The sequence below is a fragment of the Haemaphysalis longicornis genome, unplaced genomic scaffold, assembly GCF_048455015.1.
Source record: "Haemaphysalis longicornis isolate Haplotype H1 unplaced genomic scaffold, Haemaphysalis longicornis Haplotype H1 scaffold_1, whole genome shotgun sequence".
Classification (NCBI taxonomy): Eukaryota; Metazoa; Arthropoda; class Arachnida; order Ixodida; family Ixodidae; genus Haemaphysalis; species Haemaphysalis longicornis.
This window is the reverse complement of record NW_027526203.1, coordinates 429,954,385-429,981,531: the sequence shown is the minus strand read 5'-3', so window position 1 is coordinate 429,981,531 and position 27,147 is coordinate 429,954,385. Positions and strand designations below refer to the sequence as shown.

General features: G+C 44.1%; 1 protein-coding gene across 1 annotated transcript in view; it reads left to right on the top strand.

Annotated features, from left to right (window-relative positions):
- Dhx15 (DEAH-box helicase 15) overlaps nucleotides 1-27,147 on the top strand; it is a 35,665-nt gene that overhangs the window by 2,441 nt on the left and 6,077 nt on the right. The window contains exons 2-10 of the mRNA XM_077687318.1: nucleotides 4,761-4,851; nucleotides 9,438-9,611; nucleotides 13,071-13,463; nucleotides 14,151-14,327; nucleotides 15,213-15,467; nucleotides 17,745-18,003; nucleotides 21,894-22,085; nucleotides 23,411-23,533; nucleotides 25,592-25,782. Of these exons, the coding sequence (XP_077543444.1) occupies nucleotides 4,761-4,851; nucleotides 9,438-9,611; nucleotides 13,071-13,463; nucleotides 14,151-14,327; nucleotides 15,213-15,467; nucleotides 17,745-18,003; nucleotides 21,894-22,085; nucleotides 23,411-23,533; nucleotides 25,592-25,782 (1,855 nt within the window). The remainder of the gene's footprint in view (nucleotides 1-4,760; nucleotides 4,852-9,437; nucleotides 9,612-13,070; nucleotides 13,464-14,150; nucleotides 14,328-15,212; nucleotides 15,468-17,744; nucleotides 18,004-21,893; nucleotides 22,086-23,410; nucleotides 23,534-25,591; nucleotides 25,783-27,147) is intronic.

The following is a 27,147-nucleotide window of genomic DNA, read 5'->3' as shown; positions in this document are numbered from 1 at the left end:
AGTCCTCCCTCCTCCCTTAGGAGCATTTTCTGATCGTCTGAACCGAAACCGAAACTTGTTTGAATGCTAATCTTGGACATTGTCCAATCACATAGCACCTTTACCTGACGTCACTGCGGTTAGTTGGTGCAGCCACCGCAAACCGCACATGGTAGTTTTGCTTCTTTCAGGCTTTATAAAATAAATACTGCCGTATCGCCTGGATAAATGATGAAAAGTGTGTTCATTTGAGCCAGTCTACGCAGTGCAAGCAAAAACGAGAGCTTGACAAATTCTCCTCGGTGCCCCTTTACGAGCCAAGGCCTTGTATCTAAAGAACATGAAGACTGCTAGACCAATGGTCAATTGAGTTGGTCTAGCAGTCTTTTTTTTTAGTCCTTCAGGCTCCATTTCGCAGCCTCTTCTACGTTTAGATTTTGTATTATTGTAAATTGCCTATGTTGGTCCGAAGAATATCTATGCTTGAGTGTCTTGAGTGAGGTATCTTGTGTGTGCAATTGTATTAGTGGAATATCGGGCATTATTGGTGCTTGTACTATCTGCTTTGGACCTTGTGTGGCGATGCATGAAATGCCACTGTGGATCATGCATTTCTGTCATCAAAACATGAAGGTCTTGAAGGGGTACTGAATTGCATAGCTGCTTGGAGCTTAAAGCTCATGTCAAATATGCAAGGTTGATCAGGAACCATGCTATGAAAGTCATGCAATACCTGTCACTCTTGAAAATTAGTCCTCCCCTAATTTTGGAAAATTAGTATAGTCCTCAATGCAGTGGCACCCTTAGTAGAGACCAAAGGAATAATAGGGAGCTTGCACTGACATCACTGTAACTATATGTTTGTGCACGCATGCTTGATGGAAGGCTGTGAACTTAACTGCCACTTTCATCTCGAACAGTGCTGAGAGCAGTGCACCAGAAAGGGCAGTGGGGACATCATCTGCGAGCCATTTGTATGGAGGAAACCTTGGGTCACTCAGCATGTGCAGTCAGTCAGGGTGCATGCAATAGCCTGGAACATTGTGGATGCCAGTAACCCCCGTCTCCCTGTGCAGCTCCTCTGGGCCATGAGTGGGATCATGCAGGGCATTGGGCCAGCAGAATTTCTGGTCTTGATCTGGTTTCCGTTACATTCAATATTTACGCATTGAAAGCCGCTTTCTCGCATTCATAAAGTGACCTCATGGGGGATAGCGTACCTGTTAACTCTTTCGCTACCGCGCCTATCAAAATCGATCAATTTGATCGATACTTTTGGGAGCACCTTTTCATAGCGTTCCAGGCGTTTCTCGAACAAGTAAAGCTGTTCGGAGTTAGATCAGAAAATGGCCTTTCAAAATCAGTTTTGTTTTCATTTTTGCAACGGAAACGTGATTTTTGACACGCTTTTGAATCACCTGGTTGTGGAAAAGGGGCGTGGTCATCGCGCCTCAAGGCTACCAACGAAGAATGCGTGCAACTCGTAATTACTCTGCACCAGCGCTTGTTTTTTGCTATCAGGGCGTGAATGGGGAACTAGCAAACGATTTTCAATCGTCAGGTTCACGCTCTGACAGTAATAATCCCAGAAATCGGCTGAAAATGTCAAGCAGTGCCTGGTTGCAAAGCTACTTTATGATTTTAGGCAGTTTTATTGCCTTTGCGCAAGTTGTCCTAAGTACTCTGGTAGTTCTACTTACCCCAGGACCATACCCAACCAGTTTACAACAGTTTCGGTTTCGTTTCTGCATCGCGAAATTTATATTTAGCGCAACTACGCAGTTACCCAACTTCAAGGCTAACTGCCATGGCGCCTGAAGCGTCCGCGACTGATCCTCGAACAAAGCACGCCGCTCCTCATTTCCCCCCACCCTAACCCGATTTCTGCGATAAGAACTTCAGATGCAAGTCAAAAGGTCACACCCAGTCGCCAGATATCTGTTCCGCCGAGGACAGCGCTTCAAACCGGCCTTACACTGCCAGCTGTTCGCCTTCCAGTTTCGTTTTCATGCGAGGGTATATCCGGGTGTCTAATGTTGCTGCTTAGTTGAACTGTCTATTCGGACGGAGTCTCTGATAAGTTTTTGTACTGTTTCATTTGAAAAATGTTAGGTGGCGCTGCAACAGAGGAGGCTTGTTGTGCTGATCTTTTTTAGCGCGCGACTGCTACTCGGCCAAAGATCGCAGGGGACGATTCTAGCTCATCGTACCTCATTTTTGCGAGCAAGGCTACAATTGCGAGTAAGAAGATAATAATAAAGCTCAGCTTTATGTTTTGAGAGATAACTGACCGTGAACGACAACAAACATCAGCCACGGCGTTCCGTTTTGAACTTCATGCATGTTTTTTTCTGCATCGCGTGCTTGTCCCAAATATTGTGCTCGCTGTAAATGCAAAGTCAGCCATTGACAAGATGTTTTTACGTTATGTGGGGGCAAATTGGTGCCTCTGATAACGTCAAACCGCCAGATTTATTCCAAGGAACCACCCAAAATTGCACAGTTTGAATTAGAGGTTGGGCTTCACCGCATGACACGAGCACCGTGCGTGCTAACATTTTTTTTTTATATCTGAAAAACTGTTCCGCGCAAGTCGACATTTTTTTAGGGTGTGTTTTTTGAAATGTTTCCCTGCAAAATGTATATTCTAATTTTTTTCTACTACCGGTGGTTTAATATACACAACTCCTTTTTTATCATTTTTTTCGACAACTTGACAAAACTTTTGATTTTGATATTTTTTTTCACAACTATAATATATGAAAACCTTTAAAAAACTGGTGTTATTGGAAAGGCCGTTAAATAATCTGCATTTTGTGCTCCTGCAATTAGTGCCTAAATAATTTTTTAGCAGAAAAAAAAATGTTTTCTTGGACCCCCCAAAATTGGTCAATTTTCTGCGGTAGCGAAAGAGTTAAAAAGGGACACTGAAGTGATTTTAAAATTCCATAATAATCACCGTAATCAGTTGGTGGCTGTTTGATTGACCATGGAGGGTGAAATTTCTGACTTCCAAAGAATTGCGTGTGTCCCAGGAGCTAATGGCCACACAAGTGTGCATATTTGCACCCGTGACGTGCTGAGGTGGAACGGCTGCTGTGAAGCTGCTTTTCAGATTTGCACGTTTGCAAGGGCAAGATAGTAGTGCTTGTTAAAGAACCATAGGTGGCCCAGAATTTATTTGTAGTCTTCCACATGGGTGCACGTAATAGGTTTTATGTTTCTTCTGCATATTGACCATTAGTTGTTTTTTTTTTAAGCCTGTTTTGTGGGGACCTCTTGGCTCTTGCTGCTATTTTTAGATTCTGTTGTTGTGTGTTGTTGCACATGAAGCATGGAGCTAGATAAGTTCTGGAGACACTTCCCACTTTCTTTTGTAATTTTTAATGCTGCTGTGTGGTTGTAAGAGGTTTACTTTAATTGGCATCTGCTGGCCTTGTCCTTTTCAGGAAAGAAATATTTTGCTATGAGCTGTGATTTGTAATTTCTTTATTTTCATTTTCAGGCTTGTCAGTTGAACTTTCATACGTGTACAGCTGTCTCTTGCTGGGTCCACTAAAACTTGACCGAATTAACCACACACGAAATATGTAGCCTTATACTCTGATTGGACCTCTAAATTTGATGGAATTACGTTAATTGAATCAACCAAGTTTACATTATTTGGTTGACTGAATGCGAGATAACAGACGCTAGTACAAGCTATAATAAGAAGTGAAGGGTTTATGACGATAAGTTCAATTCGGTACTTTTTATCTGCCAGAAAAGCACAGAAATTCTAGCCGGAATGCCAAGGTAAAAAAAGTTGCCTTAAAAAGGTTTGGCAAAGCTTGTGAGCCCGTGACTTGTTCTGTAATGGCAGAGCACTTCACACTGTCATTGTGGTTGTATCTGTTCAGTGTTCTATCTATATATTCTCAGTGCACTGCAGTCCAGTGCATGGGGCCCAAGCAGAAGGGAGAAGAGGAACATAGAAATGTGTACACATAGGATGGCATGAAAAAGCAAAGTTGCGAACTTAGGAAAACGCTCGGGGGAGGAAAGAAAAAACACAAGTCAAAATTAGCCCAAAACACAATAATGATGTTTTGCTACCAGACAATCATTGGAATGAAAAAGAAATCTGTGGTCTAAAATGTTCTGCTTCAAGTGTTTTGTTTGTTCTTGGTGAGAGAAAAGCAACATGTGCGTGACTTTCGGCATGCCAGTGTTCTGCTGGACTTAATGTGTCATTACTCTGTGCATTGTGTTGTTTATCGTACCCTTTAATGTTGCCACGAGAATCGGGGCAATAAGGTAAAGTGCCAGTAATGAAAACATGCAGCTCAGTGGCAGTGGCGGTCCCGAGGGGGGGGGGGGGGGGGGATCCTTCCCCCCCCCCCCTTTTCCCCCAAAGGAGATCCTAAACTTTTTTTTTTTAAAGCATCCAACTCGTGCGAGGTCACAAACATGTTGCGACCGTCAGAAATGCGGGCTCAAGCCAGATGTTGTACCACCTAAGGGGGGCCAAAAACCACTGTGTCGCTAAGTGCAGCCACCGCAAGTGCAGCCACCGCAAGCGCATATGCATATGTGCACACACCGGCATGCTTGGTTACCACCTCCTCCGTAGAACTGGTGCAAGGAGGGTAGTGATTCTTTATTCCCCCCCCCCCTCAAGACCAATCTCTGAGACCGCTACTGCTCAGTGGGTGCCAGTATTTGGCCACAATGGCATCACTAGTTGTGGTATGTCTTGGGACCGTTGACACACTGCTTTTTTACTCTTTCTCCTATTACAGCAGGGAGCGGGACTATGACCGTGATTTTGACCGGGAAGATCGAAGCAGGGAAAAGTTAGACAACTGCCATAACACCCAGACAGTGACCATGGTAAGCATTTGAAATTCACTTCATGGGCTACCCACACCTCCTTTCGCTGACATGGTTGGCTTAAGACAAATTTATGCTGGCTTTGTTTCTTGTAATCTTTGCTTTTGAGTTTTATTTTGCTTTTATTTTTTAGTGTGTGTGTCGTGCGTATGAAGGTGCTGCTTCTTCAGCACCTCAAAGTGGCCCTACATAGGGTTCCAAATTTTGCAATTTCATGCGTGCAGTCATTGGAGTACTGGTTCGCAACAACTTATGCCAAATATTACATCGCTGCGCATTGCAGGGGCCATACAACACATGCAAGAAAGATCGTTCTTTCTTTCCTTGTTTACATGCCACGTGAATCCTTATTGCCATTCAAACTAGTATTGACGTAGCCACATCTCTGTGACGCAGCTCGCGCTGAAGACTGCAGCGCCATTGTTGGCGGGTTCCGTCGAATGATGCAGCCAATCACCGTTTCCAGCTCTCGGTGAAGCTGCTGGAGTTTTGGGCTGTTCAAGTGACTCACATAGATGGTCGCAGTATGTTCGAGAGACTTTTTGGCACGGTGCATCCTTGGCACACAAGCTTAGCTGAGTTTGTAGGTTTAACGCGTTGTTTACAAGAAATGGGTAACGCTGAAAAACATTACGTATTTTTCACAGGCAGAAACGCTCCTAGTGGGGCCTACACAAGCACCTGCCTGCACGGTGGGCGACGTGTGCACATGAATAAATTAGCACTGCAGCCATTAAAACATGTCTCCGCCCGCCAGAACACAATTCACTATGAAAACAAAGTTCCACATGCATGAAAGGGATGACAGTGTACTCAAAAATTGTGCTAGGGATTGCCGTCCATGCAGCGTGTTAAAATACTTGCAACGATGGTAGGCCTCCTCTACACGAACCATCCGTGGAGGGACCTGTTTGCTGCTACAGCGCCGCATGCAGAAAACTCAAGTGGGCTGCTAGTCATTGGTGGAAATCTTCAAAAATTGTTGTGACCCCCTACTTTGCCCCCAAATGCTTGGTTCCTCTATTCTAAAACTAACATGCAAATATTTGCATGGCGGATGCAAGAAGGAATGCGGTCACACGCAACCAGTAGTAAGTAAAACATCGGCATTGGTTTCTGAAAACCGCTAAGTGGAGTCAATGGCTGCGCATTGAACACAAGAGCCTTGAAAGGTGTCTATAGGTGGTCTTGTTCACTTTTGAGCTCGTAGCATCTGCAATACTTTGAGCCATGAGAACAGAGAGAACGCCTCAGGCTTAATAGCTGGCACTTTTTAGGAAACGATAACTCAACTGATTCTTAGCACTTACAAAATCGTTTTTGTGGGAGGACATTCTTTGGATAGTACTCCAGCGATTGCGCACATAAAGTTACAGCATTTCAAACTCTATTTAACCCCTTTAGAGGGTAACTCTGGGGCTGTTTTGACCATTTTGATTTGTTTTTTATATTTAGTTGCTTTGGGATTCACACCTTTTTTGCGAGGAGGTTGTCAGCATTTATTCTCTATAACCAAGCTTCAGGGTTCTATGTAGTCCTGGCGGAGTGCTTTGTAGCTTTGTGAATTGAAAAAAACAGCCCTGCAAAATTTTTTGTACACGAGGCTCAGGAGAAATCAATCTTGTTATGACTTAGTTTTCACTTGAACCTAATCTTGGGTATGCTTATCCTGCAATTTGTAGCTGATTTTCCCATGGAAAATCACCTGATCATGTAGACATGAAATTGGGAAAATAATTATCAAAAAGTCACACTCACAGCACCTAGTTTAAACTATATGATCAACAAGAACTCACATTTAAAGTTTCATTGCCATTGGCAGATTTCCGGAAATCCCCGCAGCTGCACTTTGAAGGGGCCATGAAGACCAAAAACCAGTTTGGCGTGGCAAGGACGCAGGTTCGATCCCGTCCACAGTGGCTGCTTTTCTGATGGAAGCAAAAACAGAAGACACCTGTGTGTCGAGATTTTGGCGCGCGTTAAAGATCCCCAGGTGGTCAAAATTAATCCAGAGCCTTCCACTACGGCACGCCTCATAGCCCAGGTGTAGCGTCGGCGCGTTAAAGCAAACAAATAAATTAAAGACTGCATTGACTTTATCATGATCAGCTTACTCGGGTCCTCTGCAGGACGAAGGCCTCTTCCCATTGACCTCCAACCACTCCTGCCCTGCGCTGCCCGAGTCCATTCTTTGCCTCCAAATTTCCGTTTTTTGTCCCTCCATCGAGTTATTGGCGCTCCCCTTCTTCTAGTCCCATCTGTGGGTCCATTCTGTGTTCATGACTTGGGCTGGCCATGTTGTGCGACAAACTGACAACAGGTGGGCCCCTGTTGTTAGTTCATTGTACTACATGGCCAGCCGAAGTCCATTTCTTTTTCACAATTTGAACTACGATGTCTTCTACTACTCGTTTGCTCCCCAATCCTAGTTGCTCGTTTCCTGTCCATAACCATTACTCATATCAGTATTCGCTCCATGGCCCGTTGAGCCGACCTAAGTTTGCTTTCTAGTTGTTTAGTAAAGCGCCAAGATTCCGCTTCGTATGTCATCACCGGCAGGATGCATTGATTGATGGTGACTCACCAGCCCTCCCTTTTTTTTCCGTCCAACCCATATAATGTCATGTACTTGGTTGTGCAGTGGGTGGCTGCATCACCAGGGCCACTGCCAAGAAACATCACTCCAAGATAGTAGTGCTGCCTCTTGTTCCGTTTGATTGCGCTACTTGAATGAATGCTAATGCAAAGTTAACACACCGATTACTCTTGTTTTCAGCATTTCCCCTACTGCATCAGTGCAAAGGTCGTCATGTGCAAAACTTGAAAGCTGTGCAATATTTCGGGGCTAGAATTGAGCGGAGTGAGTTACCAAAGGCTAGTTTATTCAAAAACAAGGCCCGTTTTGTCTTCATTGCTCCTTCAAGCATGCTGGCCAAGATGGAGGCATTTTCACTCTTATAAGGTTTGCAGAGGCGTTTCAACCCACAAAAGTAGTATATATTAGCGTATCAGTTATTACAACAGCTGTAATGTGTACTGCAAAACTCCATTATTGTGCTTGATTTTACATGTGTCTGCATTGAAATTGCTCCTTTCGTCAGTAATTTGTTCATACAAGTTTGGTTAACTCCCCTGCCACACTTTTTTTTTTTTTCTGTTGGTGCAACCTAGTGTTATTGAACAGAAACAAACATGGCTTGGTATAGTCAAATCTCTTGTTTTAAAGTGGGACCTGAACCGCAGTGTGACCTCATGCGTGCTAATGATGAAATACATGTCGGCCAGAAATAGAAAGTTCGAAAGAGCGAGAAGTCTTAGCTTTTTAATGCGTAGCATTCTTTGCCGAGTACCCTCACAACCAGGACCGTGTAGCGCCCTTCATTTCTACGAAAGTGCACATTTGGTGCGTTATAATAGCATCAATGGAGATAATTGGGCCAACAGAATTTTGAAAACCCCAAAAATATAAACAATAAAATTTTCATGGAAGTGATCACACAAAATCAGAAATATGCATCTTATACAACTCCCCCACAAACCGAAGAATAAATGAAAGAAGTCCACAAAAGAACATATGCATCTTATACAACTCCCCCACAAACCGAAGAATAAATGAAAGAAGTCCACAAAAGAACATTGGAAATACGAATAAAAAAATGTCAAAAATGGCAAACCGTGTAGAGCCCTGCATTAACTACAAAAATGCAGATTTGGCAGAAGTTACACTGTTAATTGTTTTAATAGCGTAAATGGCGGCAATTGGTTGGACAAAACTTTGAGAAACCAAAAAATAAAAAGAAATTTTCACAAAAATGATCAGTCAAAATTAAAAATATGCATCGTATACATCTCCCCAAAAAAGCGAAGACTGAACAAAGTTTGCAAAAGGACGTTGTAAATACGAATTAAAATATTGTAAACGGACCAATGCTGCAGTGTATGCCTGGCACCTTTGGAAAAAACATAATTAGCGAAGTAAAGGCACCGCATCGCAATAATGGTATAAATTTACATCATTGGCAAAGAGATGCAAAAGGAAGCTTAAAAAGAATGAAATAATTCAGTGTCTTTCTCTACTTATGTAAAGAAACCACACACTAGACAAGTGGCATAAGAATGCTGCGCATTATTAGACAGTTCTTTTAATTTCCGCAGATTTTTTTACTTAAGTGATTTCTTTGCTTCAGTTGAGCATGTGCTGATTATGGATGGCCTGCGACTTAGGCAAAGGTGCAGTGTTAGATTCTGCTATTCGCTTACAACTCTTGAACAGTTTTTCGTCACTTGTGTGCATGCTGCAAGAACATTTGAGGTTTTCTCTTTGTTTCCTCCTCCCTGTGATTCCTCTATTGGCAAAAAAAAAAACAACCAAGTCTTATTTTGTGGAATTCCTGACAATTAAACATTTCTCAGAATAATTTATCTGGATGGTGTTTATGATTATAGAAAATACTAATCTGGCTAGCATGTGTTCTTGCAATATGACACGTCCCAACTGGACTCGTTGCCCCTCAAAATTTTGGAATGCCTTCTGTTCTTTTGCTGCAGACATGGATTTACCTAATCGTGTTGTTTGCTGCTTTCAGGCCCAACAACTGAACCCCCTGACTGGCCTTCCGTACTCTAACCGCTACTATGAGCTGTTCCGCAAGCGCATAGCGCTTCCAGTGTGGGAGTATCGGGAAAAATTCTTCGAGTACCTCGGCACCCACCAAATTCTGGTTCTTGTTGGTGAAACAGGATCTGGTAAAACAACGCAGGTAAGCCATTGCAGCACACCAGCATGTTCAAAGGCCTTCAAAAGGGGATATTTGTTTTCAGCCACATTTAATTTTTATTTAATTAGGGCACGCAGCACTTCAGGACCGAAAAATCGCGCATTTTTTTTTTTTTCTTTTCTTTAAAGGCCAACTGCAGTCCCTGGCCCCATTGAGCGTACAGCCTGTACCACGAAACCGACTGGGGCATGACTGGTAGCCCTGTGAAATGTGTTGTTAATTAATTATAAGCATTTAAAGTAGCTCCGTCGCAGGCAACGCTGCACCTGCTGGCAGATCGCACAAACAGCCATGAAGCGGGAGTGACGTTGCGGTCAGCCCTGGGCTTTTTCCTACGGCCAGCCGGAAGAACCAGTCGAGCTCTGCTGGGTGCACTTCTAGGGCTGTGGCGAGGGTGAAGCGTTGCACGCAGGTTTGTTCTGGCCGGCCAGCCGCGTGCGACCGCTCGCTCGCCAGCTGGGCCGTCTGGAACATCACTTCAGCTTGGCCGTAATGGCCGCGCTCTTCTGAATTTCGGTTTCGAAATCGGCAATATTTGATGGACATTTGCGCCATGTATGCGTGTATTTCAGCTGTGATATTTTGTATGTTGCGGTTTTTTTTAGGCAGACTATACGAAAAAACGTTCTCAGAAGGTTGAAATTTGGAATGCAGTTGGCCTTTAACTTACATTTTTTGAAAGTGCAGTTGGTTTTCTCCTGGACTATCAAACTTTGTCTCTGGAGTAAGCCTTCGAGGCATAATATGAATGCTGCCATGTGCTAAGTCACTCAGATTTTGATGCTGAGATGGCACTTTTTACGTGACTCACTCTGACACTCATTCTGCAAATGCGATTGCTGTCATCTTGGTCTCATAAAAGAATGCTTTGTCTGTTTGTTTTGTTTTAAATTTGCTGCTGTGAATGTGCCTTTTTGTTCATTTGTCCCTCATAGAACCAACATAGAAATAAGGCAAAACAATCGGCCCTATTGAGCACATGTGACCTACAGGTGCTACCTGATTGGAGGAGCTGCAGGCGTCAGTCACTCTGCTTGCTTTTATCACAACAGAGCACAGCAATGGACCAAATCAGTTATGTTAGACTCAACGTGAAAGCTATACACAAAACCAAAGTAGCAAATTATTCATTTAAATCTTTATGAAACTTGCAGCAGTACTTCCACGAATCGAAGATAATTAATTCTGCACTTCCAGCAGTACAAGAGTAGGCTTAGCACATACACCGGTTCAGGAGGATTGTTTTTACTGCTGCGCTAAGGTACGGCAGCCCTTGTGTCATTAGTAACGTGCAAGAGAAAAAAGAAAAGTTAACTTCTTATGTGTAAATCTGAGCGCAATCGGTAGGCAGTAGTGAGTCGGGACTCGTAAACAAAGATAATAACAGCGCCAAAGCTGTGAGCGTTGATGCTGGTGACGTGCGGTCTGGTCGGGACTGCTTGATTGGTGCTTGTAGTGAATTGAAGCCTACTTTCAGTAGTGATCTGCCATCGGCTAGTAAAGATATGCGTATATTCACAATTATGTTGCATTTTGCTTGTTTTTGTTGAGTGCCTCTGAACACCTATTTTTAACTTTATTCCTGTTGCTGTAGCTTTAGCTCTTTCATAGTCAGCATTACGGAATTGAAATTTCAAGGGTTTTTCAGGCATAGTGGAGGACAATCTATAAATTTAGACCACCCGAGGATCTTTAACATGCGCTGAAATCTCAACTAAAACGTTCTTGTTTTTCACCATCATCTAAAAAATGGTCGCCAGGACTAGAATCGAACCTGCATGCTCGTAGTTAGCAGTGTGCCTTAGCCACGGAGCCATCCCTATGGGTACAAAGTCAATTTTGGTGCGTTTCTCGAAGGTGTAGGACAATCACCACGTTTGTTGTAAAGAAAGTCTAACCTTCCCGTGGTCCTCTCGGTGTTTATTCAGCAGCAAAAGATGAACTACGTATTTCCCTTCCTAATTTCCCTCGTAGCCATTTGATGGCACAATCAACTGGCTACTGTTTGCATTCCGATAATCTGGAAACGAACGAGACAGCAGTGTGTTATAGCGGTGTAATGGCAGTGATACACAACACTACCATGTACCGAGCGGTGTTGTTTTCGTCGGTTTGGGTCAAATCGCTTAAGGATGTAGCTGCAAAGAAGTCTGATAGGCATCGTCAGGGGCAGCTGTACTGAAAAACAGTGGTAATACGGGCTTGTTGATACACACTTAGTTTGATAACAACGCTAGGACAGGACACAAAGGAGGCGACACGAGACTGGGCACAGTGCCCAGTCTCGTGTCGCCTGTACTGTGTCCTGTCCTGGCACTGTTTTCAAACTAAGCAGCTGTACTGCTTTCACATTCAAAGCACGTAACCAGTCTTCAGTGCTCCGAGAAATTTTCTGGTTATTCCCGCGGCTGATGTTCCTGATGACCACACCTCACAACAAATGTCACTAAGGCAGGAAACTGATGCCACCCTGCACTTTGGTGCAGGAAGCGGTAATTAGTCAAGTTGAAATAAAGTGACTTATGCAAAATTAATGTCCATCAAAGGTTTTTATTGCAGAAAAACATGGTTGGGCTGCAATAAAAGTGTTCATTTATGAAGTGCCATACTGGGGGTTGAATGATGATCGGGCATGAAGATCGGATATTGCACGAAAACTAAAACTACTAGCGAGTGTCCCGTGTACTTCTTCTTCGTCTGCGTCTGTTTTTCGCTAGTAAAACTACTGTTTTGTTGCTTACTAAAGGCTACTTACTAAAGGCGTTTTGTTACACGTGAGATTTTCACCACTTCTATTGCAAGTTGCATGGAGTGGTGGTGCTTGTCCTCACGTTTTGCCACTTTTTAAACTGTTTTAGAAATGCTGCATGCAAGACTGGTATATATGCTTTGATAAGCCATTTGGAAACACAATCACTTAGAAGCTTCATCCACACCATTAGTTTAATTTTTATTTAGCAACATATCAAAAGACGTGCAAATTTACTGCCTGCAGGTGTGACAGTAGGTTGTGTAGGCATGATAAATACTCTTTTCAAACAGATTTTATAAGCTTCGAAAGGTGCATGTGGTGTTCCCATGAGTTATCTTCTTATGCTAAAGCTCATCTTACAGCACCAAGGCATGCATCTCGCTGCTACAAAACCCAATTTGGTGCTCTGAAATTGGCTACAATACGGCTCGTGCCAATCGCATCGCTCAATGCGTTAATAGTGGACGTTTCATTTGATTCTATCCTTAAATAAAGAACAAAGTTTTAAGTGGATTGTCCGCCTATAATGTGGCCCGAGTGTAACACTGGAAGTTTGTGAGCACAAGCTAACATCTGTGTGTTACAACCAATTGATTTTAGCTAACCGCGCCTACGCTACTCTGTTTATGCATGTTCGCGCTGTTCAGTGTGCGTAGCTTGTTCGCACGTTGTCGTCCACCGCCCTCCAGATCCCCCAGTGGTGTGTGGAGCTTCTGCGCCAGAAAGGAGGTCGGCGCGGCGTGGCTTGCACCCAGCCCCGGCGAGTGGCGGCCATGAGTGTGGCTGCCCGTGTGGCTGAAGAGATGGATGTGGCCATTGGCCAGGAGGTGGGCTACAGCATCCGGTTCGAGGACTGCTCCTCCCCCAAGACCCTGCTGAAGTACATGACCGATGGTATGCTGCTGAGGGAAGCCATGAGCGACCCACTGCTCGAGGCCTACGGGGTCGTGCTCTTGGACGAAGCCCACGAACGCACCTTGGCCACGGACATCCTCATGGGAGTGCTCAAGCAGGTCGTCACCCAGCGTCCCGACCTCAAGATTGTCGTCATGAGTGCCACGCTGGACGCGGGAAAGTTTCAGGTGAGCAGTCTGTTGTCAAGGCACTCTTGGCAGTGTCAAGTGTAATTGATTCTTGCTAGTATATCTGCAATGCCCAGCCTTAATTTTTAGGAGTACCCACATTGCATTGAGCCGTGCAAGTGTTAATGACTGCTGTTAAGAAAATTTGTTGAGGCATTCATATTAAAGGGGAAGAAGAAACTTGGTTTGGTGTGCATTTTGAAGTGGTTTTTAAATAAATTTTGCGGAGTAATTTGGCTTTCCTCTCTTCTGTTTCACTGAAAGAAAACCTGTTGGGAATGTACGATAAAAATTTATTTGTATACAATTAGCGGGTTTACATAGGCTATTAAAAATCTCTTGTTTTTACAGTTTGAAGTTCGGGCAATAATAAAAAGGTTCACCGAGAATTGCTTTAACTTCAAATATTTTCTGTCAAAGTTGGGTGCCACTTGAAGGAAGGTGGAAGTTCAGAGCTAATTACTTGTGGATATTAAATTTTTTTATGCCAGATCATTTGTTAAATGCAATTTACTGCTATTGTGCATAGCAAGGCGGTTGAAATCTACAATAGTTTTAATTTTTGTATTTTAATTGGCATTTTGTTATTTTATTCTGTCATTTGCTGTAAGGAAAGAGGCATAGCGTGTTATTGCTTGGTGCTGTAGCTTTGGCAAGGTACCCACAAAGTCACTCTGCCTGTTGCAGAACTATTTTGACCATGCACCTTTGATGAATGTGCCTGGCCGCACCCATCCCGTCGAGATATTCTACACTCCAGAACCAGAAAGGGACTACTTGGAGGCAGCCATTCGGACGGTCATCCAGATTCACATGTGTGAAGAAGTTGAAGGCGACATTCTTCTGTTTCTCACCGGCCAAGAGGTAAGTTGTCCTGCTTCTATCTTGGTCCTTTTAGTGTTCTTTCTTCGTATTTTCTCAGCATTCTCATGCCACTGAGGGTACAGCGGGCTACGGTAATGCGTTGAGCATTAGTGGCAGCTTCTTAAAACACAACTTTTTTGTCAATCATCATTTATTACAGTGATGATTTGCATGGAGGGTGGCAAACACGTAATTAAGCAGGGCCACATGCCATAGAAAATCTGTTAACAGGTGAAGCAGTCTGTGCTTAAGTGCAAGTTTTAAGGTGTTGCATTAATTGATGATGGATTCAGGAAGTTTGTTCCAAGGTTGGGGGAAGTGGGCTGGTGTTTTATAGGCTTGCCCAGCTGTTGAGAATGAAAGAATGGATGTCATAACACCGGACACGAACTTCGATACGAAAGTAAATTAGTAGTCGTTCAAATTGCATAAGAATAAAAAAGGGGGGTGCTTGCATTAAAAACATTGTTGTTTTAATTAGCACACAGCTTGCTGTTCTCAACAGACTGAAATCAAGTTGACAATTTTGCAAAAAGAATGGCAATTCTTGACCCATGACCCGGCCAAAATTTGGTTGCACTGTGCATCTATTCTCCACTGGTGTGTTTTGTGAGAGCAAGAGATGGCATTATGTTGTCATGGTGTGTATAATTTTTAAAAGTTTGATTTACTTGATAAGAAATGCCCTGGACACTTTGTGAGCATTAAAAGGATCACTTAACAGTCTTGGTCAAGAAATATTGCATTGCATGTGTTGTGGATGCTTTTGGGTTTTGTAATGTTTGAAGATAACGACTGCTTTTAGACTGTGGAAGAGCGGAGACGAGAAAAAGAGCCTACACCAGTCTGTAAAGCGGCTTATCTCTCTCTCTCTCTCTCTTGCAGGAAATTGAAGAAGCCTGCAAACGGCTGAAGCGAGAGATAGACAACTTGGGGCCTGAAGTTGGTGAGATGAAGTGCATTCCCCTCTACTCGTCCCTGCCCCCGAACCTGCAGCAGCGCATCTTTGAGCCGCCCCCCCCTGCCAAGTCAAATGGGGCCATCGGGCGAAAAGTGGTGGTGTCAACCAACATTGCCGAAACGTCCCTGACCATTGACGGGGTGGTTTTCGTCATTGACCCAGGCTTTGCCAAGCAGAAGGTACGGGACTGTAATGTTCAGCTTGTGTAATGAGCAATCTTTTTAGAGATCAAGCCTCCATCTCCCAAATGCTCTTGGCTTACAGTGCTTTCCCCAATGCACTGTCTTGTTGCAAAGGAATGAGCCTGAGCCACTAAAAGAACTTGGTTCTTGACGGTAAAATAATGGTGCCAACCTGGTGCATTCGTGAAGTGTGGCGAATGCACCACATTACAAAAATGGCTATGCAACTGTTTTACCTGTTAGGTGAAATTCCGAATTTTGTGTGCTTAGGTTATTTTTTTGCACTTGCGTTTAATTTAATTCTAATACGGCAGTGTAAACCAATTTCAGTTTCTACTTAAGTCATTTTTTTAACACTGTGTCACACACACGATGTTAGCTATCAGGGAGACCTTTAATACAGCGCTGTCTTGGTTCGAGCGTCAAGATACTGAAGGCAACAAGCAATTTTTGTGAAATTCTCTGTAGCTATAGTTTCCGCTATATCTGCTGCCCAGTCCAACTGTGTGGCTGTGGCAACTATTTGCGAGAAAACATTACAGTGCTCTTTCTGATACTTTCTCTGTACCATTCTTTTTAGCTTTACCTTTCTAATGACATTGCATGTTGCTGAGGCAAACGGGTGCATGAAAAAATAGTGCATGCAGCATGAGTAGGGTTCCTACGGCCCTATTTGTACCAGAGGTCTAGAGTCAGTTCAGAAGTTGCACAGAAATTTCTCTGTTCCTTTCTCTTTCTCTCCGTGCCAGCTAGTTGTTTTCTACATGTAACAAATAACATGACTTGGGCTGATTATAACACCTTAAAGGAGCCATGAAGACAAAATACAAGTCTGGTTTATTAGAAAGGCTGCTTAGTCCCGATAACAATGATACCAATATAATCGCAATCTTTGAACAAATAACGGAGATATTAAAGAAAATGTGTGAAGCAGTCGCGACCCCCTAGCCAATTTCCCGCAACTTTTCTATGACGTCACGAAACCTTGTTTGTGCGATTGGCGGCCGCGTAACTGACCTGTCGTGACGACACATGACTGGACGTCTGTAATGGGGCCTCTAGTTCCATTTGACCGCATCGCTTGAATGCTAACGTGCAGTCAACGCACTGAAAATTATGTTTTATTGTTGGCCCGTATGACGTCATTCTTGCTCATAACACGTCACTGTGGCGCAAAATTTGAAAGTTTTAAAATACTTCTTGCTTTTTTTTCGTTAAAAAACATCTTTTGGGGCTGTAATGGAGCTGAGTGAGATACTGAATCCTAGTTCTTTCAAATTACACGAAGTTGTATTTTCTCTTCATGGACCCTTTAAGTGCTTTGGATGAGCCCACCTTGTCAATGTAGTCCTGGTAAATTTCGCTTGAGGTCGTCCTTGACAATATTATCATGTTTGAAATGGTTTTAGCAAATCATGCTCAATTAGTTTTTCATGCGCTACATGGATGGCAGTACAATCTCTGTGCTCAAAGGCTGCATTTTAGTCAGCTGTTGGTTTGCCATGGGGAGTCTGCAATAACAAAAAATCAAAATGGGTTGCTTTTGGCGATAATATCAAAACGCTTAAACTATGCAACAGCGTTTCCTTCCAACAGCCATGCACAACCTGAGGGCTCGTTTAGCGAGAGGGCAAATGAAACATGCTGAATATTGGCATCTTTGGAAGTCTGTCTTAGTGCTGGCAAGTTCAATGATGTCTTCAATTATTATGCGTGCTGTACTTTTATTGCTTGCTCCATCTGGCAACATTCACGGCACCGATGGTTGTACCAAGTGTAATAGTATTTGTAAAAGGGTTAGTGAATTTGTCAATTGTATTTTTTTTCTCTCTTACACCAGTGTTCTGGGCTGTAACTGTAGAAATAGCTTTCCATCATTCCAATGCATGTGCGATGGGTGTGCCTTGATCATAACTTAGCTCACGCGAACATCAGCGAAGAAGGCAGCAATTTTTGCCACCTCTGGCTTCAGTGGTGCCCACTCTTACTCCAGGGCACCAGTGCTCTTATTCCACGAGCTACACTTGTCTTCTCTTCTACCCCCCCCCCCCCCCCCCTTCTTCCTCATTTCCTTCCTTTTAGAGGTGGGAAGAGTTGTGTTACTGCAGGGAACAAAACAGGCACCACTTCTGAGCCTGTGTCGCTGCAAGCGCCAGTCATTCATTTTGCTGTAACCGTAACTCAGCCCCTACCTGGTCTGCAGTTGAGCTTAGCTAGCGGAAGTGCAAGCAAAGGGGCAGGCTGACCCGAGCGGCATCCTCTGGTCCCTGGCAGGTGTACAACCCCCGCATCCGGGTGGAGTCCCTGCTCGTGTCGCCCATCAGCAAGGCCAGCTCGCAGCAGCGCGCCGGCCGTGCCGGCCGCACTCGGCCCGGCAAGTGCTTCCGGCTGTACACCGAGAAGGCCTACAAGACGGAGATGCAGGACCAGACCTACCCCGAGATTTTGCGTTCCAACCTGGGTTCGGTGGTGCTCCAGCTGAAGAAGCTCGGCATTGACGACTTAGTGCACTTCGACTTTATGGACCCTCCGGGTAGGCCCCCTTCCTGTCCTCGTCTACTTATTTACCGTATTTTCCGGTCTATAAGTCGCACCTTTGTATAAGTCGCAGCTCCCTCAAAATGCCAGTTTTTCCGAAAAAAACGTATATAAGTCGCACCGGTGTATAAGACGCACCGGTGTATAAGACGCACCGGTGTACAAGACGCACTTGTTAACTAGGTAAACTCATAGTGAATTAGGCCGTTAAAAAGAGCGGCGAAAGTACATGGTTGCGGCGGCGACCGCCTATCAACGCACCGCCCGGTACGGAGGGCTAGACACGTGCAAAGTCTAGACAGCACTAATTTCTAAAAAATGGTTTATTGATACACACGGATGGCATGTACTTACAGACGGCGTTTAGGCAAAACCATCTAAATCTTCTTCCTCCGCCTCGCTAACAAACAATTCAGCAACTTCAAGTGGGAGTTCCGCCGGCACATCGTTGTCGTCCTCCGACTCACTGTCTTCTTCGCCAACATCGTAACACTCGCGGAACGGATCATTCCGGCCTTTATGAACCCGGCTACAACTGTTTTTGTAGAAATGGAGTCCCAAGAGTCTGAGACCCATTAAGCCACCTCTCCAAACGTCGCGCATCTCTTGCGTGCTGTCGTAAATCGGCACAATAAAGGTGTCATGGCGGACGGAAGTGACGCTGGTGACGCGCCCAGAAGCGGCCCGAAAATCTAAACTTATCACCAAACTGTCATTTTAAAAATTAGCAGCACGTTGACCTCCTTCAGAGTAATTCTCTGTAATAATTTATAAATAAACTGCATTTTATTTTTGCAACCCAGTTTCATATTACTTTGAATTTATTCCGAACTGTAGTTACTGCGCATGGCAGAAAGTGGCGCGTGGTTATCGCAGGCCATTATCATTGTTTTTGACTAGAAAAAGCTCCAAATTCTTTGGTTTAACTTCCCGAAGCGACTAATGGGCTATGAGAAACACCGTAGCGGTGGGCTTCGGATTCATTTAGTCCACAGAGCTGTGTCTCTTAACGTGCGCTGGCCACGTGCGGCCGCCGCAAACCGGATTTATTTCATACATAAGTCGCACCGGTGGATAAGACGCACCAACGAAAATTTCAGAAAAAAAACGCGACTTATACACCGGAAAATACGGTATGTTAGCTGAAGTTTGTAAAAATAAGGTGACATGATGAGGAAATGTTTTGCCAGGAAAAGTGTGAACTGGTTACTTCTTTCAAGCACCTGACATACAAACCGAGCATTTTATTTTTACTTTGAACAGGTGGGCATGTGTCAATGCCATAGTAAGGTTTAAGGCCGGTAGGGACCTAACTTAGAGGCAATTTTTTTCCCCAGAATAAGGAACTTGTACTCAACCACTTTGAGGGTGCATCATGAAATGGTAATTTTTTGCAAAAATATTAGTGTTAAAACAAGGTTGGCCAGGTGCCCTCGCTATCATACGAAAAGTAGCTAATTAAGCAGATTAGTATGTATTAAGGATGGAATGTTCAAGTAAACTTTGGGAAACTTGTCAGTCTTGCTGTTTTTTTTTTTTTTTTTTTTTTTTTTTTTTTTTTTCCCACTGATTTCAAATATGGCATTATTTTATCAGTTGGTCACTTAGTTCCCAAAATAATTAGAGATAATTTCCCATTTTTGGTCGAACAATAGACAAAACAATGTGGGTACTAAAACTGTAATTTTTATATTTTACAATACTATGAACCCTGGTGAGTGCATTAATCGAAGCAGTTTTTTGATGCATCGCTTGGAACTAATTTTACAGCTCATCAAACTTCGGTGTTTGAAATGGGCACTCAAAACGCTTCCTTGCCACTGGTGCCACCAAAGGTCAGTGAGATGTAAAATTAGTTCCAAGCAGTGCATCAAAAACGGCTTTGGTGTTTAGAATCTGTATTATTGTACGACCAACAGATGTGGCGCATCGCAAAAAGTTCTGCAGCTGAACCATGGACATTTAACGAAAGAAAAAGGGAGGACGTTAAAGCACGTGTGGATAGGGCAGCATCAACTGAGCGGGCATTGCATTCACATCGCTGCCGACCTCATTGCTAGTTGAAGTGGTGGCAGACATGCCTGCCGCACAGCCTTGCCGCACCCCGCCACCATCTGTTGTATGCATTGTGAAGTGAAGGTGCAGCGAGTGCTGGGCCGAGTAGGCAGCAGGAGAGGAGGGAATGAGAATGGCAGTGACTGAATTCCGATACCTCGGGAATGGGAGGATATGCTTGTGCATTCAGGGGCACTGACAAAAATTTTGCATCTGGTTTCTTTCTTTTTTTTTTCCCCCTTCCCGATAGGTAGTTGATGACCTATTTATTATGTGTGGAAACCTCATTTTTTGCAGCAGGCGACTGTTGTTGAATTAGAGACGTTTTTAGTGCGGCCAATCGCAGTTTTGGTTTTAGCGGGTGCCATGAAAGGTTGGATTTGGTATAAACAAAGCTGTCCACGTGACTGTCGGACACATATCACAGAGCAGAGCTGCCGTAGCACTGTCGATTCCGCGTCGGCGGCAGTTTCTGCTAATGCCCTTACATACTGATCTTGTCTGCAGCTTAATTAAAAAGCAACCGTGAACGTGATGCAGGCGCTGCGAGTGAAAATTGCTGCTGCGGCTAGAGAACGACGCGCAAGGCAGTGGGTGGGGAGATGCGTGCTGGAAGCAGCCAGCTGGTCTGCCTACAGGTCCACCTACAGATGTTGGGCTTAAAATTGAGGCAGATATCCCATTGCTGTTCTCATAAGCGGTGCAGCTGACGATTTTTAATTCAATTTTGTCTTCACATCATTACCTCCTTTGTCGTATTCATAGCTTTGTTTGCGCCATGAGTTCCACTTAGTGGAGTGGTAACAAGCTATCACTTGAGCTATTTGTGCCTGCACAGCTACCGTGCTGGTGGTATACACGGCTCCCTCAGTGTGCCTCGTGTGCGCGGCGTTTTTATGCGTCCAGTGTAATAAAAAAAGCAATAAAAATATAGTGCCTGGAATCACTGTAGAACTGGGTTGCGGTCAGCTGCCCGATGAGCCAACGAAATCATGGCGCCTCCGCCGCCAACTATCGGGTCGTTCGTTTTCGAGAGCAAAAACTGTGACCTCTGATCAGAGCAGTGAGCTTACGAGAAATGCCGGCAGTGTGGAAGCTGCCAACACAAACTCGTGACGTGTTTCGATGTTGTCAATCTCGTGAGGGCCTCCACTGGCTGCTTGGTTGGGTTATGCACACTTAAAATTGATTTTAAATATGTTCTAGGCTGTATTTGCAGATGATATATGTGTGTTCAAACCCATCTGTTTCCCAAGTTATCTCGCCTTGAAAATTTTGTGTCAGTACTCCTTTAAGGGGCCATGAAGACAAAATACAACCTCGTTTAATATTAAAGAACTAGCCCTGGGAAATTCGCTCAGCATTATTCCAGCCGTAAAGGACACTGTTTTAATGAAGAAAAAAAACGGCAAGAAATTTCGCACATGACATCAGAAGTGATGCAGTAGGGGGGACGCCGTTCACTGCACATTAACATTCAAGTGGTAGAATGAAGCGGAACTAGAGGCACCAACCACTACAATCGCACAGTCGTGCTTCTTGGTGGCATCTGTGGTTGGGGGCCACTAATTGTACAAACACGACCCTCTGGTGTTGCAAAGAGCCGGCAAGGAAGTGGCCGGTGGGTCTCAATTGTTTCATCTGTTTTCCTTCATGTCTAGATTGTTTCCTTGAAGTTCGGGGTAAAATTGGTATCATGGTTTGTGGAACGAAGCAATCCTTTAATTAAGCCGAACTTTGTCTACGTGGCCCTTTAAAGGTCGACCAGTGGACCTTTGGTGGCCATTACATGCGTGATGCTTGACTCGCTGCTGTTCTCCTTTCCTCTAGCGCCAGAGACGCTGATGCGGGCTTTGGAGCTGCTAAACTACCTGCAGTCTCTGGATGACAACGGTGAATTGACTGAGCTGGGCTCCATCATGGCCGAGTTTCCCCTGGACCCTCAGCTGGCCAAAATGCTGATCACATCGTGTGAATACAATTGCTCCAACGAAGCCCTCTCCATCACCGCCATGCTCTCAGGTAATGGGGCTGTGTGGGCACTCTGGGATGCCAGAGGGGATGATACGCAGGACTTCGGCAGTCCTCTTTTGAAAATGTTAGCGTGTTTTGAATGTTATGCTGGGTGGAGAGCGTGTTGGAAGAAACCTTTACTGGTTCAAATGTTGTCAGAACTATTAGGGGCCTGTTTGTGGACATGCATTAACTCTTTCGCTACCGCCGGAAAATTGACTAATTTTAGGGGTCCAAGAAAACATTTTTTTCCTGCTAAAAAATAGGTTAGGCACTAATTGCAGGAACACAAAATGCAGATTATTTAACGGCCTTTCCAATAATACCAGTTTTTTAAAGGTTTTTATATATCATAGTTGTAAAAAATATCAAAATCAAAATTTTTGTCCGGTTGTCGAAAAAATGATAAAAAAGGAGTTGTGTTTATCAAACCACCGGTAGTAGAAAAAAATTAGAATATACATTTTGGAGGGAAACATTTCAAAAACACGCCCTAGAAAAAATATCGACTTGCGCGGAACAGTTTGTCAGATATAAAAAAAAAATATTAGCATGCACGGTGCTCGTGTCATGCGGTGAAGCCCATCCTCCAATTCAACATGTGCAATTTCGGGTGGTTTCCTGGAATAAACCTGGCGGTTCGTCATTATCAGAGGCACCAATTTGCCCCCACATAACGTAAAAACATCATGTCAATGGCTGACTTTGCATTTACAGCGAGCACAATATTTGGGACTAGCACGCGATGCGGAAAAAAACATGCATGAAGTTGAAAACGGAATGCCGTGGTCTACGAGATTGCTTCACTTTCTCTAATTTCCCAGTGTGGTTGTACATGCGTGATCATGACTGTGAAATGGTTCAGACATCCCTGGGTTGGGGATTTTTATTGTAGATCGTAAATGGTAACTACATACATAAAAATAAATGGTTTTGGCTGCTGGCAGTGTTGTAGGCATTGGTGGCCAGAGTTGTGCGCATGAAATTGGGTGATTCCCCCCTCCCCCCTCTGTCTTCACCTGTCGTCGTAGGTGTGTTGGTAACTGCTGAAGTGACTGAGTTCAAGTGCATGCTTTACCTGATAACCTGGGCAGGGGTAGCCGGCAGTTGCCTCGTGGGCTGAGTGCACCCGGGGGTGAATTTCTGAACCACCGCATCACGGTGACACATCTGGAGCCCCTGTGTGGCTCTAGACGTGCCGGAGGTGGGGGGAGTGGCTCTCGGTGGGGCCCCTGGTGGGTTTGGGTGGGGGGCCTAGTGCCGCTTGACTAAGCAGAGGTGGATGTGGGGCTGCGCCTGTGCCGTTTGCGGCCCCCCCATCCGACACTGTTCAGTTCCGCAGTGCTTTGTCCGACCCAATGAGGCCAAGAAGGCAGCGGACGAGTCCAAGATGCGATTTGCCCACATCGACGGGGACCACCTGACCCTGCTGAACGTGTACCACGCCTTCAAGCAGAGTGAGTGCATGCCTCCTCGGAGCGGAATAATCGCCTTGCTTACGTGGCTCCACTAAACTGATGCTCTGCAACCAGTTGCACTGAATGAGATGGCCATGGTGCAGCATCAGAAAGATAGGGGCGCATAAGCTAACGCTGCAAAAAGTACTAGTTTGTTACTGGCTGTCAAATATTCAAAATTGATAGCTTCACCCGTAGACATGCAGTGCTTGCTTGCTGCTCACATGTACAAAAGCTCCAGACGCTATCATTGGCGCTTCTTACATAACGAAATAAGCGGGTACTAAAAACCAAAATTTTTTTGCTGTGTCTATTCTGAGACGAGGCTTTTATTGGGCCATGCGGTGGCCTTTAGCATGTTGCATAAATGGAAATGTGCTAAAATAAAACAGACTGCTTTGCATTAAGTCTGTTTGAAATACCAGTTATGAATTTTGAACTGCAATAAAGTAAGTGCGTGACTTCTTTTTTATCTCCGGAATGTGATTATTTTGTTGTGTACCGCCTTGTGGTGAGATTCAATTGCGCCCACTGTTTATTTTCGGTAAGTACAGTGCATAATATTTGCACTAAATGCCCGCCACGGCTATAACGGAGCATTGGTTATAACAAGCAAGTTGCGGTGTCCCTTTAGTTTAGCTGTGATAAGGTTTAATTGTATGTTAAGGCTACGCTCCCACAGTTCAAAACAAAACACACACAAGGTGCATGCTTACTTAGACATTTTACGTATTGCTTTTGTGCGTTTTAAGAATTTCCTGCGGTCTCCTCTTTGATATTGCTTCTAGGTTCTTTTTTTTTTTTTTTTTGCCGTGGTTATCTGATACTTTTTGGCAACACTGATAGCTTCCTATTCAGGGTGACCAGATGATGTGGCTTACACTAATTCCTTAATGCAGAAAACAAGCTAAATAGTTTGCATGCCCTAATGTACACACCACACCTTCAGAGAGAGATTACAAGAGGAAAGTGGAAGGGGAGGAATATCAAACTTCTCATTACTGTGAATGTAGTGTGAGTAATAAACACTGACTGTACGTTGAATGAAATAACCTGTACCTTTGAGGGTTCCCAGGACAGTGCTCGCCCCGTTTTGTTTCTTCCTGTTGTGTATTTGCGGTGTTGTTTCAGCACTATGTTTGTAAATACTTGCACATCTCTAAACAAAAGGAATAGAAGTATCTAATGTTTTAGTATAAATGAATCCACATTTTCCAAGTTCTAATTTGGGGGACAATTTTATTAGCTGTTGCTCTCAAGCGCATGTTTCAAAGAGGGAGTGAAGCCCGTACTAAATGTTTCGTACTGTTGCTTGCTAAGGGGGAAAAAAAATATCGGGAAGAATACTTTTGCAGCACGAGAAACTAGAAGTGACTCTGATGAGCCTCAAGCATTGCTTTGCTGCAGCCCTTATCTTTGTGGCCTTTGTTCCCGTTCCCAATTTGCAGGTGCTCGTTTTCTAGTGTCTGCTAAGACGAGAGATAAAACATTACAACATAGCTAACATTAATACCGCTCTCCCCTCCCCCTTTTTTGAGCTTCTGTATAAATGAAAAAAATGTACCAACCTGGATAGTGTTTAGTGCACCGTACCCCTAAATTGGGTGTATGGAGCATCACAGTAACTACTGTAGATTTTTGATACAGGTTCTGGTCTTTAAAATTCATACCATTGGACAGCAAATATTGCAGTAAGTGGTAGCAGAAGTTCTGGATACATGCGTGAGGCTGGGAGGTTCCCACCTTGTCACGTAGTGCATATACCCCGAAATGCAACGTTTCAGTGCTTTATTATTTTAAGCAATTTTCGGTGAGAGTTGGTAGCTATCCGGAGGCAAGAAGCACTTCCTTTATTGTCTTGCTTGTGCTCTCTTTATCTCTAAGGGTTAAAATTATCGTTTCTAGCTCATAGGCATGATTTTTAAAAATCCGATTCCTTGGTTAGCTAGTCACATGGACATATAACGTCTGTTTACGGACATGTTCTTGTAATGTCTGCTGCGTTAGTGCACTGCATTCAACCTCCTCTCTCTCCTCCTTTTTTCGTAACCTGCGCAGACCACGAGGACACGCAGTGGTGCTATGACAATTTTGTCAACTACCGCTCCATGAAAAGTGCCGACAACGTGCGGCAGCAGCTGTCGCGGATCATGGACAGGTTCAACCTGCGACGAACGTCCACCGAGTTCACCAGCAAGGACTACTACATTAACATCCGCAAGACCCTGGTGGCGGGATTCTTCATGCAGGTAAGGGCTTGCTGAGTTTGCGTGGTCATGTGGTGTGACAAGTGAAAATCATTTGTCAAAAGCAAACTTAACGATTGCAACCTTTTAAAATAAAATGTGTCGAGGAGGCCAAGACTACGGAAAGAACAAAACACCAAAAAGGGCTTGTATTGATTTTTTTAAATTTATCGCGCATTGAGCAAAAATACTTGTTAAATGCACATTATACAGTAGAAGGCCCCCTGGGGCATTAACCTTTTGCAGCACCCTGTGCCTTTGGAAGCCATGAATATTGGGTTGTGTGATAGCCAGAGAGTGTCAAAAAGCACTGGTTCGTTTTGCTTTTTGGTGAGGAAGCAGAAAAAAAGGGGGGCTGAATTCATGAATACTGGAATGGGCATAGCAGTTCAGAATTTGCTACTTTACTCTGGTTTTTATTGGGGATTTTAGGGCGGCACTTTATACGGCTTAACTTTTGCACTTACTTTTTGAGGGGTCACGTTTATAGGAAGACGAATATATCTATGCGCTATTTCCCCTAAGCAGCCAGGAAAGGAGGAAAGTACTTGCAAACCAGTTCTCTTAGCAGCCCGCGAACCTTCCGCTTCCGGCGTACCTAGCGTTGCCTGCATGCAGTGAGCTATTAATATAGCTCGATGCAGTGTGTTCCACTGCATAGTTCTGCCGTATTTGTCACTGTATGCTCAGTTTTTGTAGAATTTTCAACTGTTTTAGCCAGACTCTTACGTCCAGCCGTGTGACAGCATATGTGTACGACATGATGTGGCAAAAATGCAGTGTGGTTGCAACTTGTTGTTGCTGCATCGCTTGCCTGTGGACACTGAGTGAAGACGTCAAACCACAAATACCTTGTACTGATGGCCAACTCTTATGCCAGATTTACGCACTTGGACAGCAGCAGACCGAGCAAAATTAATTTTTCGCTCCCAAAGCCGTGGTAACAGCTACGAAACGAGACTTCCTGAAAAGCTAGAAGTAACTTTAGCCTTAACTATAACATTATGGCCACTTCTGTTTCCTTGTAATCAATTTAAAGCAACGTGAATTGCTCGGTCATTACAGCCTGTTGTTGAACAATCCCCTTTTCATCCAAGCAAGCGTTTAAAAAGTACGACGTTTTGTTTACTTTTTTCGGCAGGGGCATTATGCTGCCAAACAATATGAAAGGATAGCTGGTCGATCACACGATAAGCAGCCAGTGAAATTCGGAAACGCAGCTCAGGATGTGCGAACGTTGTTTTTGGAAAATGGCTCAAGCTGGACACAACATGACTGAGAAAGTTTTTCATCCTTATGCATTGTCACAGAATCTTGAGTACTATAATTACAAGACACCCATTGCTGATTGCATGAAGATCGGCTCCA